The sequence below is a fragment of the Mustelus asterias genome, chromosome 8, assembly GCF_964213995.1.
Source record: "Mustelus asterias chromosome 8, sMusAst1.hap1.1, whole genome shotgun sequence".
Taxonomy (NCBI): domain Eukaryota; kingdom Metazoa; phylum Chordata; class Chondrichthyes; order Carcharhiniformes; family Triakidae; genus Mustelus; species Mustelus asterias.
In genome coordinates, this window is record NC_135808.1 from 81,019,335 (window position 1) to 81,036,649 (window position 17,315).

Here is a 17,315-nt window from a genome sequence, read left to right on the forward strand (position 1 = left end):
TGTACAAGTTAGTGGAATTTGTGAAGTCCCATTTTTAGCCAGATCCATCTGTCATTACACAGTGCTTCAAGTTCAAAATGAGATTCTATGCTCCAGTGGAATATATTGCTCCCTTTACGTGAACCTGAGACAGCGCACCAAGTACTGAGTTTGGGGATTTCTTGAATGATATGCTGCGGGACTGGCTGGTATGCAGAGTGAATGACAATGTCATACAGTATGTTTGTTTGCTGAACTGGATATTGATGTCAAACATGCTCTAGAACTTTCTCTCACCATGGAGATTACCACAAATGATTCTCAAGATTTGCAGTAGGTGAAAAATGGGGCACTGCACCAAGTGTGGCAGAAGCCTGACACTGAGCAAAGCACAAAGGATTGTACAACAGTTTAAATAACAGCAGAGCAGGGAGCAAATCTGATCAGGCCAGCTGACACTGTGGAAGCTGATGCTGCAGACTCTCTGCATCGGGTGACTGCTGTTAAATCTGCACCCATTGCAATGTCAGTACAGGTGAATGCCAAGCAATTGCAGATAGAGGTGAACAGTGGTACTTTAGCTACTGTTGTTGGGGAGCACACATTCAAGTACCTCAGTGAAGGGAGTACGCCATTGACACTGGAGCACACACCCACTCAACTGAGAATCTACACTGGAGAGCTCATTCATGTCATAGGCATTGAATCATAGAAACCATAGAAACCCTACAGCACAGAAAGAGGCCATTCGGCCCATCGAGTCTGCACCGACCACAATCCCACCCAGGCCCCATCCCCATATCCCTACATATTTTACCCAGTAATCCCTCTAACTTACGCATCTCAGGACACTAAGGGCAATTTTTAGCATGGCCAATCAACCTAACCCGCACATCTTTGGACTGTGGGAGGAAACCGGAGCACCCGGAGGAAACCCACGCAGACACGAGGAGAATGTGCAAACTCCACACATTGCTGCTTTTCCAGTCTGCTACAAAGAGCAGAGAGCCCAGCTTCCTGTGATGGCCATAGAGGGGGAAGGTCCAGCCTTTTGGGTTGGGATTGGCTGCAAAAAATCAAACTGGGCTTATCAGAAATATTCCATTCGATGTCCAATGAAATTCTGGAGCTTTTGAAGAGATATGACACTGCTTTTCAGGACGAATTTGGAAAACTGAAAGGCATGCAAGCTAAAAATACACAACAATCCCCAGGCAACAATACGTTGCTCCAAGGCCGGCTGGTGCTTTACACCCTAAGAAGACAAAGTGAAATCAGAATTGTGTAGGTTGGAAAATCTGGGAATAATTCAGCCTTTCTAGTTTTCTGAGTGGGCTGCACCCATCATCCCAATTCTCGGGCGAGACCAGGCAATACATCTATGTGGTGACTACAAACTGACAGTCAACAGAGTAGCAAAGATAGACAAGTATGCAATTCCCAAAATCAGTGATGTGTATTCCAAGTTAGTGGGAAGCAAGTCATTCGCCAGCTAGATATGAGCTAGATATGCCTATCAGTAGTCACGTCAAGAGAGGATGTGACAATCAATACTCACCCGAGACCAGTACACCTGGATCCCTTTTGGTATTTAATCCGCATGTGCCATTTTCCAGGGAACCACAGAGTCTCCTGCAGCAACTTCCCTGTGTGGCCGTGCACTTAGATGATGCTTTCATCATAGGACTGACTGAAGCTGAACATTTAGCCAACTTTGAGGAAGTACTGAAAAGATTTATGGAAGTTGGTGTGTGTTTGAAACAAGAGAAATGCACATTCCAGGCCTCTGAGGTAACCTACCTTAGCCACAGAGTGAATGCTATGAGATTGCACGCTGTTGAAGACAAGGTTCAAGCCATTAAAGATGCACCCTCACCCTGTGACCTGACAGAGTTTAAGTCATTCCAAGGGATGATAAATTACAACAGCGGTTTATTATTTAACCTGTCCATTGTGCATGCACCACTCCACCTGTTACTGAGGAAGAACCACTGCTGGTCATGGTCAGAGATAAACCTCGATACTGAAATAGTCAAATATAGAGCTATACATTCACACTCATAAAAACATGACTGCAGACCGAGACTACAAAACTTCACTTCACAGACAAAGCAAAGGGAATATGGAACAGAATCTTCATGGGGCAGTCAAGGCAACATCCCTGTAATTATTTAATCACTGGAGGCTGTTATGACCCAGTGAGAAAGGGAGAATTGACTCTCCCTATTCAACATCCTCAGTTATAGAGTCAGAGAAGTATACAGCAAAGAAAAAGGCCCCTCAGCCCATCATGTCTGCTCCGGTCAAACACAAACCACCCAATTATTCTCACCCCCATTTTCCAGCACTTGGCCCAAAATCTTGTATGCCTTGGCATCACAAGTGCACATCTAAATACTTCTTAAATGTTATAAGGGTCTGTGCCTTCAACATCCTTTCAGACAGAGAGTTCCAGACTCCCACCACCCCTTAGATGAAAATGTTTTTCCTCACATCCCCTCTAAACCTCATACCCCTTACCTTAAAATCTATGCCCCCTGGTCATTGCTCCCTCCACCAAGGGGTAAAGTTTCTTCCCGTCTGCTCTATCAATGTCCCTCATCATTTTATACATCCTAATCAAACCCCCCCTGCCCCCTCAGTCTCCTGTTAAACCAAGGTTTAAGTTGCTTTTTCACCAAATATGCCTCTTTCAAACCAGCATGAATTGAACAATTTCAGCTGTGAGCAATAAGGAGCCAATCAAACACCATCTCCTTGAGTTAAAAAAAGAGCAAATTTATCCACCCCAAACCTGGGAAAAAATAAGATAGTGGTATCAAATGTTTAGCCCTCACACAGTAATTTAAGCCCTCCCTCAATGCATACACATCATATGCACACACGCATACACACTCTCACACATTTGCACACTCACTCGCACACTTTTACACACCCAGTTGCATACATACACACACATACATACAGACATATATTCACACACACACACAAAAGTTTGATTTGATTTAATATTGTTACGTATTAGTACACAGTGAAAAGTATTGTTTCTTGCATGCCATACAGACAAAGCATACGGTACATAGGGAAGGAAAGGAGAGAGTGCAGCGTAGTGTTACAGTCATAGCTAGGGTGTAGAGAAAGATCAACTTAATGCGAGGTAAGTCCATTCAAAAGTCTGATGGCAGCAGGGAAGAAGCTGTTCTTGAGTCGGTTGGTACATGACCTCAGACTTTTGTATCTTTTTCCCGAAGAAGGTGGGAATGTCTGGGGTGCGTGGGGTTCTTAATTATGCTGGTTGCTTTTCCAATGCAGTGGGAAGCGTGGACAGTGTCAATGGATGGGAAGATAGTTCGAGTGATGAACTGGACTTTGTTCATGACTCTTTATAGTTTCTTGCGGTCTTGGGCAGAGCAGGAGCCATACCAAGCTGTGATACAACCAGAAAGAATCCTTTCTATGGTTTCCTCTGTAAAAGTTGGTGAGAGTTGGAGCGGATGTACCAAATTTCCTTAGTCTTTTGCGAAAGTAGAGGCTTTGGTGGGCTTTCTTAACGATAGCATTGGCATGGAGGGACCAGGACAGATTGTTGGTGATCTGGACACCTAAAAACTTGAAGCTCTCGACCATTTCTACTTCGTCCCTGTTGATGTAGACAGGGGCATGTTCTCCACTACGCTTCCTGAAGTCGATGACCATCTCCTTCATTTTGTTGATATTGAGGGAGAGATTATTGTTGCCGCACCAGTTCACCAGATTCTCTATCTCATTCCTGTACTCCGTCTCATCATTGTTTGAGATCCAACCCACTACGGTGGTGTCATCAGCAAACTTGAAAACCGAGTTGGAGGGAAATGTGACCACACAGTCATAGGTGTATAAGGAGTATAGTAGGGGGCTGAGGACAGAACCTTGTGGGGCATTGGTATTGAGGATGATCACGGAGGAGGCGTTGTTGCCTATCCTTACTGATTGGGGTCTGTAGGTTAGGAAATTCAGGATCCAGTCCCAGAGGGTGGAGCCGAGGCCCAGGCCATGGAGTTTGGAGATGAGTGTTGTAGGAATAATGGTGTTGAAGGCCGAGTTGTAATTGGTAATTGGGAGTCTGACATAGATGTCTTTGTTATCTAGGTGTTCCAGGATCATATCTGGCTTTCTTATATAGGTCAGGGTCACTTGACTTGAACACCTGGACTTCAGCAAGCAGTCGATATCCCTGTTTATCTATAGTTTCCATTTGGGAAACATGCAGATTTGCTTCTTTGGCACAGTCTTCTACACACTTACTAATCAGTTACTGTAGTGGCGTACTTGTTCGGGCTGGTCACAGAGTTTTTAAAAGTGTCAGAAAGAAGAGAAGTTTGAGTCCAACAAAAATAAAGACTAAAGAATATATGGTTAACTGCTGTTTGATTGTCCATGATACATACGTTGCAGCTGATTCAGACTAATTGGTTTTCTTGGATGAAGTCTCATGTAGAAGATATTGCAATTGTTATGAGATCGCTGGCAGGTTTGTGATAACAAACACAGAGACGTGGCTGCAAGGGGATCAGGGCTGGGATCTAAATATCCAAGGATGTGTGTCCTATCGGAAGGACAGGCAGATGGGCAAAGGCGACGGGGTTGCATTGTTAGTAAGGAATGACGTTAAATCGATAGCAAGAAGTGGTATAGGATCAGAAGGCATAGAGTCTCAGTGGATAGAGTTGAGGAATCGCAAAGGTAAAAATGGCAGTTATGTACAGGCCCCCTAGCAGTAGTCAGGATGTGGGGCAGAAAATACATCAGGAGATAGAAAAGGCAAATAAAAAAGGCAATTTTACAATAATCATGGGGGACTTAAATATGCAGGTGGACTAGGAAAATCAGGTAGGTAATGGATCGCAAGAAAAGGAATTTGTGGTGTCTAAGAGATGGTTTTTTGGAGCAGCTTGAGACAGAGCTTACTAGGGAACAGGCAATTCTGGATTTGGTAATGTGTAATGAGGCAGACTTGATTAGGGAACTTAAGGTGAAGGAACCCTTAAGGAGCAGTGACCACAATATGATAGAATTTACCCTGCAGTTTGAGGGATAAGCTGGGGTCAGATGTAACGGTATTACAATTAAATAAAGGTAACTATAAAGACATGAGGGAAGAGCTGGCCAGAGTTGATTGGAAAGGGAGCCTAGCGAGGAAGACAGTGGAACGGCAATGGCAGGAGTTTTTGGGGGTTGTTCGGGAGGCACAACAGAAATTCATCCCAAGGAGGAAGAAACATGCTAAGGGGAGGATGAGGCATCCATGGCTGACAAGGGAAGTCAAGGACAGCATAAAGCAAAAGAAAAAGCATAGAAAGTGGCAAGGATTAGTGGGAAGCCAGATGATTGGGAAGCCTTTAAAAGTGAGCAGAGGACAACTAAAAAAGCAATAAGGGGGGAGAAGATGAAATATGAGTGTAAGCTAGCTAGTAATATAAATGAAGATAGGAAGAGTGTTTTTCAATATATGAAAGGAAAGAGAGAGGCAAAAATAGCCATTGGACTACTGGAAAATGAGGCTGGAGAAGTAACAATGGGAAACTAAGCAATGGCAGAGGAACTGAATAGTTACTTTGCATTAGTCTTCACGGTGGAAGACACTAGTGGGATGCCAGAGCTCCAGGAGAATCAGGAGGCACAGGTGAGTGCAGTGGCCATCACTAAGGAGAAGGTTCTGGGGAAATAAGGAAGGACTGTAGAAAAAGAGATAATCAGCCATGGATATCTAAGGAAATAAAGGAAGGTATCAAATTGAAAGAAAATGCAAAGTGGCAAAGATTAGTGGGAACTTAGAGGATTGGGAAATCTTTAAAGGTCAGCAGAAAGCCACGAAAAAAGCTATAAAGAAAGGTAAGATGGATTATGAGAGTAAACTAGCTCAGAATATAAAAACAGATAGCAAACGTTTCTACAAATATATAAAACGAAAAAGATTGGTGAAAGATAGATAGGTTCTTGATTGATAAGGGGTTCAGGGGAAAAGGCAAGAGAATGAGGATGAGAAAAAAAATCAGCCATGATTGAATGGCGGAACAGACTCGATGGGCCGAGTGGCCTAATTCTGTTCCTATGTCTTATGGTCTTATAAGAGTTGGCTTCCTAAATTGGGTGACACACTTATCCAAAAGGAAGAGGGGGGGGGGGCGGGGGTGGTGAGAGCAGCTGTCAGCTGTTCCCTTTGGACACCACCCGTGTCACTTGCAAACTCTCTCTAGTGGCTAGCAGCCTTGCCTTGAAAAACCTCACCCATTGTTTTGGTACGTCTCTATGGCAACCAGTTTTGACATCCAGCACTTAGCATTTTTAATGTCTTTTCCTGAGACGGTTACAAATTTCAATGGATGTCTGGGTTAAATTCAATGTCCCTCTCTTCATACTTTCCTAAGGGTGATTTTTTTGGTTTCTCACCTCCACCTTGGAATGTGGCCTTGCTTTTTTAAGCCGCTTGCTCGGTCTCAGTTTAAATTGCAAAATTTCCAGTCAGTTCAAAGTTGAAAAATCATATTTCAAAACTAGAGGGGCATAGCCTTGTGACAACGCAGGAATAAGTTTTTAACTTCATGAGTGTCCACAGTCAGCCTGACTCAACCGCCAGCGCTCTTCACTAACCAAGTCATAAAGGGGAGCCAAAATACTGTTATAATTGAAAGAAGGTTCCGGAGTATGTAGCCAGTGCTGTATGGCCAATCTTTGCTGCAGGTACCAATGACGTAAATCATTGCAAAGTTTCAGATTTCCTTGGAAGGCTAATTACTTGATGGTTGCACAGTGCCAGAAAATAGTTCATGCATTATGGTACAAAAGGAGCAAAAATAAAGGATATTAAAGAATCACAATTCAGTGATAACCATCAACTTACCTGCTTTACCATTGGTAACTAGGTCAACCCTTTTGGATTGTTTAATAATGGACGTATTGAAACAGCTCTTTCCTCCCACATTTTGAAATAATATATTTCAAAAAATGCTCTAACTTTTTTAATTGAGAAAATGAAGGCCTAGGCCTTCAGGACACAACCATGCTTGATTCATGAGGTGATAATTAAAAGGCTGCAGGAGAAAGGAAGCCTGAAGATTCCAAGTGAATCTATGAGAACACGAGGGAAAGTTTTTTAATGCAGTAAGTAGTTCTGATGTCATTTTTAAAAAAAATTTTGTTCATGGGATGTGGGCATCGCTGGCTGGGCCGGCATTTGTTGCCCATCCTGAGGGCAGTTAAGAGTCAACCATTTTCTGTGGGTCAGACTAGATAAGGACATCAGATTTCCTTCCCTAAAGGACATTAGTGAACCAGATGGTTTTTTTTGTAGGCCAGACCAGACAAGGATGGCAGATTTCCTTCCCTAAAGGACATTAGTGAACCAGATGGTTTTTTTTTTTACAACAATCGACAATGGTTTCATGGTTACCATTTAAAAAATTTTTTAATTCCAGATTTTTATTGAATTCAAATGTCACCATCTGCTATGTTGGGATTTAAACCCAGGTCTTCTGAGCATTTCCCTGGATCACTGATCAAGTGACAATAGCACTACACCACTGCCTCCCCTTGCTGCCTGATTGAGATTTTACAGGATAGGTGGGCAAGTGCTGGGCAGGGTGCCAAAATAATTGAGAGGGGGATAGGGTCATGGAGTGTCTGCGATCTTCTTGTCATGGTGGGAAGCCAATGACCAACAAAGTGGTCAACTTAGAGCCTTGGGTTCTTTGGAGAATGAGAAAGTAGAAGATGATGTGTTGAGTCTCAATTTCAATTTACAGGGAAGGTGCAAGGAGGAAGAAGATTATACAAAGGAACAGTAGCCATAGAAATAGTGGTTAAGTGGGAAAGGTAGACCAATGATTAATAGCAAAAGCAGAAAAGCAAAAGGAAAAGGTGAGACATGAGCAATTTACACAAATGGGTACATACCAACAAATATATTGAGGGTGATTCTCCCAGCATGCTGTCCTGCTCCAGTAGTGCAGTGGGCCAGGAGACATCAGTAGAGGGCTTTTCGCTGGCTTCCCGCTAGGTGCCCAGGTCTCCGCACGTCTCCCAGCTGAAGACTTCCAGTGTCATCAGCATGGAGCTGATTTCAATTTGGAAATCTTCATTTCCATGTCATTAGCGGGCCTGGGACAGAAGTCTCCTGCGCCGCTAGCGTCGCTCTCCTCCTGCCACCCAGCCAGGAGTGGTCATTCCAGCGGAGTTTACAACCGTTCCCCACTAATGGGGAACTAATGAGGGAACAGAGGCCATTGAGGCCCCCCACGAGGTCAGGAGGATGCATCTTGGGCAATGCCATCTTGGAGCGAACTAGCAATGCACAAGGGTGCCTTAGCATTGCCCACTGGACATTGGGAAGTGCCAAGGGGGCAGGGCCTATTGGGGGAGCAATTGGTGGGAGTAGAGGAACCCGCTGCCATTCTGCACTCAGGATCGCAGGCAGGGGGAGGGAGGACACAGTGATCGGGGCTCCGGATGGGGGGAGTCAGGGAGATCGGGGCTTGCCAGTGGGGGATGGGGAAGAGATAGGGGAGGTGGCAAGGGCAGCGATAGGGGGTTGCAGGACTGGCCAGCGATTTGGGTGGCCGGCAATGCGGGGCTACTGCACATGCGCAGATTTCCACGCTGACAGATTGGCGAATACACAGTGGCCCGCTCAGCACTATGCTGCCGGCCTCTTGGGAGGGAAAAGGCCCTGTCCTCTGATTTTCAGAGTGAATCCCACTAGGGAACTCTGTGATGCAGAGTGTCAGAGATTCATTCTGAAAATCACAGTAAAAAAAAAAATCGACGGGAGTTACTCCCTTTTTCATGCGAATTTGGGACATAGAATTTTTTTGGGAGAATCCGGCCATTGTTTCAATAAATGAACAATTACCTAGCTGTAACACTAGCTATGACGTTACCATATGAAATTACCACAGAACTCTTTTTATATACAAATCAAGATGAGCAGATGACAATAATTGTTTATTTAAATAACCTCATTGGAATGTTGAAATTGTTAAATATGAAGAATTTCCCATAGCACCCACGTACAGGATAAGTACAGAGCAATTACAATGTGACATTCATATTTATTCACCTATACTTGTTAAAGCTTAACACAATTTATGACTAAGATAATATTCCAGCCACATTTAGCAATATGTTTGGAATTTTCAAATATTTTAGAATCTGTGAGATTAAATTAAATAGGATTAGAAATATATTCCACAAACATTCTTTTTTTTTTCTCTTTTCCCCTCTCCACATTTCTCTTGCAGCTGCTGATTGATGCTGGATGATTCTGTGACTGGCATCTCATCCAGCTATTCATCATCAGCCCACATCGTGAAAGTTGGCCAACTGTTTAACTGAAGGAGCAATTGGAACTATGTTTCACATTTGCACGCATTTTCCAGCAGGATTTTCTCAGCAGCATGAATTATAGCTGATGTTCCCCGCTCTCCAATCCAGGGAAATAAAGGCCACATGTTGGTGCCCTACCTACCACTACAATGGCCGAGCTTAGCAAAGTCAGCATAGACTGGTGACTGCACATGGGGTTGTCCTAGTCTGTATGGCTCAGCAGCAGTTAGCTTTTGCCTTTACCTTATACATGGAAACACCCAGCACCATTCCAGTGTACAGAAAGAATACTGGGCATCAACCTTCAAACAAGTTTTTATTTTAAACCCATGAGCTAGTGAGTTTTTCAGTTGGTTAGAAGGATGCTGACCTCTATTCCCTGGTTGTCTATCACAATGGAGTAAAACTGATAATCTTATTTCTATTATTAACCAAAACAGAATCAACAGCCAATTTGAGAGCAAAACATGAATGATCATGGACTACTTATTATATAAAACAATATAGGACGATTTATTCACCATCCTGTCAAAAGGACTGTGTTACAGTGGTTTGGCTCCGGTCATAAGGAGGGTTGTATGATCAGAGAATTACCCACTGAAGAAAATGTTGGAATACAAATGAATTTATCCTTCTTCAAGGTTCTCTTTGAAATGCTTCGTCATCCAGTCTGTAAAATATCCCATTGTTGATATGGAAATAATTTTAACATTGAACCTTAATTTAATCAAGGACAATTTTACCTCATAAAAAGTTCCTTAACTTCCTAAGCTAACTCAGGAAATAACAATATTCATATAAGACCATAAGACATAGGGGCAGATATTAGCATTTGGCCCATCGAGTCTGCTCCGCCATTCAATGACATCATGACTGATCTGATATGATCACTCATACACTCTCTCAGCACTCCTTTCCTTCTCTATATACGATATGCTTTGTATAGTGCGTCGGAAACAATACTTTTCACTGTATACTAATATATGTGACAATAATAAATCAAATCAGAGATAATCCGCAATTCTATTTTTTTGCCTTATCTTTATAACCTTAGATTCCCTTGCTGATTAAAAAGACTTGAACATACTTAATGACCCAGTCTCCACAGTCCTCTGCAGTAAAGAATTCCACAAATTCACTCAGAGAAGAAATTACTCCTCATCACTGTCTTAAATGAGTGACCCCTTACTCTGAGATTATGCCCTCTGGTCCTAGACTCACCCACAAGGGGGAGAAAGCTCTCAGCATCTACCCTATGCCAGCTATAGAAACCTCATTGCAATTTTCACCAAGAAATGGGCAAAATATACAAAGTGCAAGTTAACCCCAATATTTCTGCACTGACTGGCTGCTCAGAAAAGTAGGTTGTTGCTTTAAAAAGATTTTTGTGGAGTTGAGCTGAGCTGCTGGCCTGTTCTCTCATCTTTCCCCACCCTCCCCCTCCCTGGACTGGAGTTCTTGCCAAGCAGACTCCACTCGCAGGCTGGTTCACTGCAGTTGTCAACTACTTCCCAACCACACTGCACTGGTGAAATGCAGGGAGTGCCCAGTTGGTAACTATAGCACATCCATCAATTTAACTGGGGCACAAACCTGAAAATGGTTCAAGCCTCGTCACTGTGGCCTTAGGTAGGTGTGCCATTATCTTTTTAAAATGGGGCTGCATGTACATTAATAAGAGAAAGTGATAGGCTTTTATTCATCCTAGTGTTGTGTATAATGTGTATGCTATCAAGAGTCAACACATCATTTAAAATAGCTAACATATATAAATAAGCAGAGCTGGTGTTGCCTCTATTGGTTATTAGACAGAAAGTAGTTATTAAGACATAGGTGCAGCTGCCTTGGAGTAATTCAACAATAAGCACAATGAAAGGTAATAACTTTGCCCTAAGAAACACTAATGCAAAAGTTACCTTATAAATAGTGTAGATGGAAATTTTGGTAAAGAAACTGATGATTGTGGTGGTTTTGTTTTGAACTGCAGAATCATGTATTGCTTGTTAAACAATACTTGAGTTTTACTCGTTCTCGATGGGCGTCACTAAGTGGAATGCCAGAGCAGATTGTTCCTCTTTGTGGGAGGAAGGAAATGCTGACACTACCCCAAGCTCAACCCATTAGCATGTTTCCTGAACACAGACAGGCAGTGACAAAGCAAAAGTGCGCAGCTCAGTCTGAAAGAAGTGATAATAGATGCCTCAGGAGGGATAACAACAGGGAAAATATAGAAATAGAGAGAGATCTACATTGACAACAACTTCAATTAATTGGAAAGTTGAATGTTAGGGCCATTTTTCTGAATCTCAGCCTTAAATACAATTCCCTATGTTTTTTTTCAGAACAATTAGTTTACCAACTGGATATTTGAGCATCAAGTCAGGAAAAGACATGAACATTACAAGAGGAAAGCTCGGCTAAGGCACTTTGTGGTGCATTCAGTGTGAAATGGAATGTTAGAAGCCAAACCATCACCACTTCTGATATTGCGGAGGGGGGAAAATGGAGAATGGTGGATATTCCATATGGATCTGGATCAGATGCTTGTGTTTGATGGGAGACCTTTATCACCTTGCTGTGTTTAACTGGAGGTGTCAGGGAACACAGAAGTCATGCTACCCCTTCTCAGACCAGTCCATTCAACACAAGTTGGGATCAGAGCCTGGGTCTTCCCGGATCATATACCTCAATATCAACAGAATCCAATTATCCATGAGCTAGATTTATTAGTGAATGACGTGCCAGACAAAATATTGATGAGGCATTCTCAGCTTAGTGTGTCTGCAAAATGCAACACAATGAGGATGCTGCCCTTGTAATCAAATAGGTGCGATGACAGATATTGCACTGGACTAGTTAATGGTTTCCACTATTTTCAATTAGAAACAGAATGGAGATGGATTGTCATCAGTTAGATCTTTGGGGTACAGATCTCAAATAAACAACTCTATTTAAAAGGTTGAACTTTAAATTCAATCCGTCGGCAATGTAGAATTTGAGACATCATTCAATTTGAGCTGCTGATCTCGGGCACATTACTGTTGGAACTTGGGTACAAAGTGGATTGGGAAGAGAGGGAACCAGTAAAATAGCCATTGGATTTTGCTCATCCACATATTGCATTGGTCAATTCAGGTGGGCATTAGCGGAGAGCCGGGTAATGCCTCCTTGCCTAGGTGGCCAAAGAGGTGGAAAGGATTTTAACCATCACAATAAATTTCTGTGTTTGAGGTGCTCTATCTTTCACAGCTTGTCCATCACATCGCTACCATCACTTTCTCTTTTAACTAGGGCTTTGCCTTTTCCTCGTGTTATTTTGTTGTGCCTAGTGCAGCCAGGCTATTACAAAAAGTCCTACGTGTAGTCCAATCCATTGAATGATGAGAGCCCGGTGGATGAGATTGAACTGCCATTATGTGGAAATGCCAGTCTCCTCTTGTGGTATTGCTGCAGATAATCATTGCTCCTACAGCTGTTTGTGCTGCTCCTCTGCGGCATGTCGCTTCCTCCTGGACTGGAGCCCATCAAAACTAAGAGACTTTTTCAGTCTTCTGTAATCCACGTCACTGAGAGAGACAGAGCAGCGAGCCGGGTTCTGTCGCCTGTACTTGATACTCTCAATGATGGCATCTTTAATCAACTGTTCAGAAAAGGAGATAAATAATTCACACTGTTAAACTCTTGGCGGCGAGAGTGTGATTAATTCGCTATTGAAATGTAACTAATCCAACCAAGCAGTCAGTTCTTTGAACAGTAATGCCCCATTGTGCTCCAGGCAACTTATTCCATCAGGAGAAAGATACAAAAGTCTGAGGACACGTACCAGTCGATTCAAGAACAGCTTCTTCCCTGCCTCCATCAGACTTTTGAATGGACCTACCTTATATTAAGTTGATCTTTCTCTACACCCTAGTCATGACTGTAACTCTACATTCTGCACCCTCTTCTTTCCTTCTCTATGAACAGTATGCTTTGTCTGTATAGTGTGCAAGAAATAATACTTTTCATTGTATAACAATACATGTGACAATAATAAATCAAATCAAAAGTGAAATTGTTAAGGGCACAGAAGAATATTTACCACACCCTTACTGTGCAAACTGAAGGATTCTGTGTTCGAGTATGAATAACAGCTAACATTTCATTAACACCCATAGCACTAGAAAGGTGTCCCAGAGCACCTTACAGATCAGGTAAATGAAAATTGGGAAATAGAAGAGTAAGATAGAATGGACTTAAGATTGAGAAGAAAACTCTCAAGTAGTTTTTGAAAACAGGAATAAGGAGAAAAGGCCAAAAGGTTTTAGAAGGGAATTCCAGAAGTGAAGTGAGGCGAACCAGGCAATGAGGAGTGACCCAGTATGTGAGACATAAGAGAAACCTGGGCATAGGGTTCAGGGAGCTCATGAAGATGGGTTAAGGAGTGCATGACCTTTATTTATTCATTCGTGGGACACGTCGCTGGCTGGCCAGCATTTATTGCCCATCCCTAATTGCCCGAAGGCAGTTGAGAGTCAACCACATTGCTGTGGCTCTGGAGTCACATGTAGGCCAGACCAGGTAAAGATGACAGATTTCCTTCCCTAAAGGACATTAGTGAACCAGATGGGTTTTTCTGACAATTGACAATGGTTTCATGGTCATCAGTATTTTTTATTGAATTCAAATCCCACCATCTGCCTTGGCGGGATTCGAACCAGGGTCCCTAGAACATTAGCTGAGTTTCTGGATTAATAGTCTAGTGATAATACCACTAGGCCATTCCCTGGCTCTTGGGAATGAGGTGGACCAACTGGGTAAAATGTCACTAGGAAAACATCTAGGGAACATTGATCATTGTATTGTAAGGTTTAGGTTGGCTATGGAAGAGGACAAGGAGCAATCCAACGTAAGAATGATTAATTGGGGAAAATTCAACTTCAATGGATCTGGGTCAGATAAATTGGAATCAAAGATCAGCAGATAAAATGGTAACTGAACAATGGCTGTCTTTAGAGAAGAGATAATTTGGATACAGTCAAGGTATATTTCCATAAAGAGGAAAGGTAAAGATAAGAAATCTAGAGATGTTTGGATGATGGAAGAGATAGAGATTACGATGAAGAAGAAAAAGTGTTCTTATGACCAAGGTTAGGTGGATAAAATAAAAGAGAACCAGACTGAATATAGAAAGTTCAGAGGGGAAGTAAAAAGGCAAATAAGAGAAGCAAAGAGTGTGAAAGAGACTGTAGGCTAATATAGAAATGAATGCCAAATTCTTCTACAGGCATATAAATAGTAAAAGGGTGCAAAGGAGGAGTGGGGCTGATCAGAGAACAAAAAGCAATTTACGCATGGAGGAAGGGGAATACTTTGCATCTGTCCTTACCAAGGATGAAGTTGCTGCCCAGGCCATGGTGAAAAAGGAGTTAATCGAGACACTGGAGGGGTTTAAAATTGATAAGGTGAAGTAATTGGATTTGCTGTCTGTATTTAAAGTTAATAAGGCAATCAGGACTGATTGGGATGCATCCAAGGATACTGAGGGAAGTAAGAGTGGAAATTGCAGAGACACTGGCCATCATTTTCCAGTAATCGTTAGACTCAGGAGTGGTGCCAGAGGGCTGGAGAATTGCAAGTATTACACTCTTGTTCAGAAGAGGGTGTAAAGATACGGCCAGCAACTACAGGCCAGTCAGTTTAACTTTGGAGGCAGAGGTTCTCGAAAGAAATTTCTGGACAAAATTTATAGTCACTTGGGAAAATGCAGGTTAATTAAGAAAAGCCAACACAGATTTGTTAAGGGCAAATCATGTTTAACTAACTTGTTGGAGTTTTTTGAACAAGTAACAGAGATGGTGATGAGGGTAATGCTGTTGATGTGTTGTACATGGACTTCCAAAAGGCATTTGATAAAGAGACCTGTGAGCAAAGTTACAGCTTATGAAATAAAAAGGACATGTTTCATCAATGAGGAACTTCAGTTACATGGATAGATTGGAGAAGTTAGGACTGTTCTCCTTGGAGAAGAAAAGGTTGAGAGGAGATTTAACAAAGATGTTCAAAATCATGAGGGCTCTGGACAGAGTAGATAGAGAGAAACTGTCCCTATTGATGCAAGGGTGGAGAACGAGAGGACACATATTTAATGTAATTTGCAAAGGAAGCAATGGAAACAAGAGGAGAAACATTTTCATGCAGCAAGTGGTTCAGGTCTGGAATGTACTGCCTGATAGTGTGGTGGAGGCAGATTCAACTGAGGCATTCAAAAGGGAATTTGGATTATTATCTGAAAAGGAAGAAATAAGAGGGGCTCCAGGAAGCAGGTGGGGGAGTGGCATTAGGTGATTTGCCCAGTTGGAGAGCTGGCATTGACACAAAGGGCCAAATAGCCCCCTTCTGTGCTGTAACAATTCTGCCTCTGTAATGATGATGAGGCAATTAAATGAGGATATGGTTGCTGTGTAGGTCTAGTGGGGTGTGTGGGGGGATGCAACATGACGAGGAATAGGATAATGGATCTGCAGATGTTGTAGTGTATAAAGGGTTAGAAATCAGAAGGTCAACCTTGTTTCCTTTTGCCATGATTTTTCATCATGTTTTCCTGTTCAATTTTGTTGTCATGCAAATGCATACTCCAGCCTTTAGGTGGCTCTGAAGTCTGTTTTTCAATTTCCTTGTTAGTTTCTTTATCAAATAATTATTTTTGTCACATTATTGTCCAATGCCAATCAGTACACCATAACATTTTTTAGGGCCAATAAAAGCTGTGAGGGTAAATATGACATGTTGTTTGACAGGTTATTTCTGACATCCTCCACTTCACCTCCTTCTTTCAATCATTCCTCTCTCCAAAAATGCATTTAATATCTTCTTGAGCCTATCTGAATGTCAGCTCGAATAATCTTCCTTGAACTTAGACCACAAGTCTCTTATTGGATTTTTCTGCTAACTTCTTGATATCAGCAATCATTGACTTTCGTCCCCTTTCTACCCTCTCAAGGGTTTTAATATCATTCCTGCGCTTTGGTAACAAGATGGCCAAGCAAGTTGAGATTAAAAGAGAAATCTTTGAAGAATCCTTATGCCTGTTGCATTTACTACCAGCTATCCTTTATATTTTATAAATTATTTTATTTATAAAACAGGGTTTTAGAGCTTATTCACTGAGGTTATTTATCTTTGCAGCTAGGAACTTCCATGCAAAACTTAAAGACGGCTTGAAAAATTAACCCTTCAGCCCAATGTGCGGTTTCAAACGTACCTCGATGTTGTTAAGGGTGTTGAACTCCATTAGGTCATGAAGTTGTGTAAACGCCTTATTGGAATAATGGAAGTTGAAAGTAGAATATGGGGTGTCAGCATCATCAAAGATGTCAAAGTCCACATTCTCCATTTCTTTCTCATTTTCTCGTTTAACACCTTCAACAAAGACAAGGTTTGTTTCAGTACAAATGTCAGTATTGCCATTTTATTTTTCATGAGCACATTATTTTCATCCCCCTCTTCTTCTAACATACTCAGTCAAGCTGGGGGAAGTTACCCTGTTCCTTATGTTAGGACAATGTATAGCTTTCAATTTAACTTATATTTTGTACTCGTGTGTTCATTTTTGGGAGTTGGATGCTGGGAGGTCTGGGGCCGTTTGTATACATGCTTTTGAAATGAGGTTTTACAACTCTTGAAGTGAAGAGATGGGTTACCAAGGGTTGGCTCAGTTTTGAACTGAGTTTTCTTCCGATGGATTTCTGAACGTTCATTAGATGCTTTTCTCCAGTTGGTATCTCTCACTGAGACACCCAATAACTGCAATCTACACAAGTTCCCTAAACTCCAACAGACTTGCAGGATTTCACTGGCATACACATTGTGAAGCTTAAAGGAAAGAACAAAGAACAGTACAGCACAGGAAACAGGCCCTTCGGCCCTCCAAGCCTGTGCCGCTCCTTGGTCCAACTAGACCAATCGTTGTATCCCTCCATTCCCAGGCTGCTCAT

At 42.2% G+C, this 17,315-nt stretch overlaps 1 protein-coding gene across 2 annotated transcripts in view; it reads right to left on the reverse strand.

Moving 5' to 3' along the window:
- Window positions 1-9,210: 9,210 nt before the first annotated feature.
- The window catches only part of LOC144497299 (cytosolic phospholipase A2-like), a 153,810-nt gene continuing 145,705 nt past the window's right edge, over window positions 9,211-17,315 (reverse strand). For both annotated transcript variants that reach the window (XM_078218340.1, XM_078218341.1), the window contains exons 17-18: window positions 16,583-16,740; window positions 9,211-12,979 (exon numbers count right to left, since the gene is read on the reverse strand). In XM_078218340.1, the coding sequence (XP_078074466.1) occupies window positions 12,806-12,979; window positions 16,583-16,740 (332 nt within the window). In that variant the 3' untranslated portion in view covers window positions 9,211-12,805. The remainder of the gene's footprint in view (window positions 12,980-16,582; window positions 16,741-17,315) is intronic.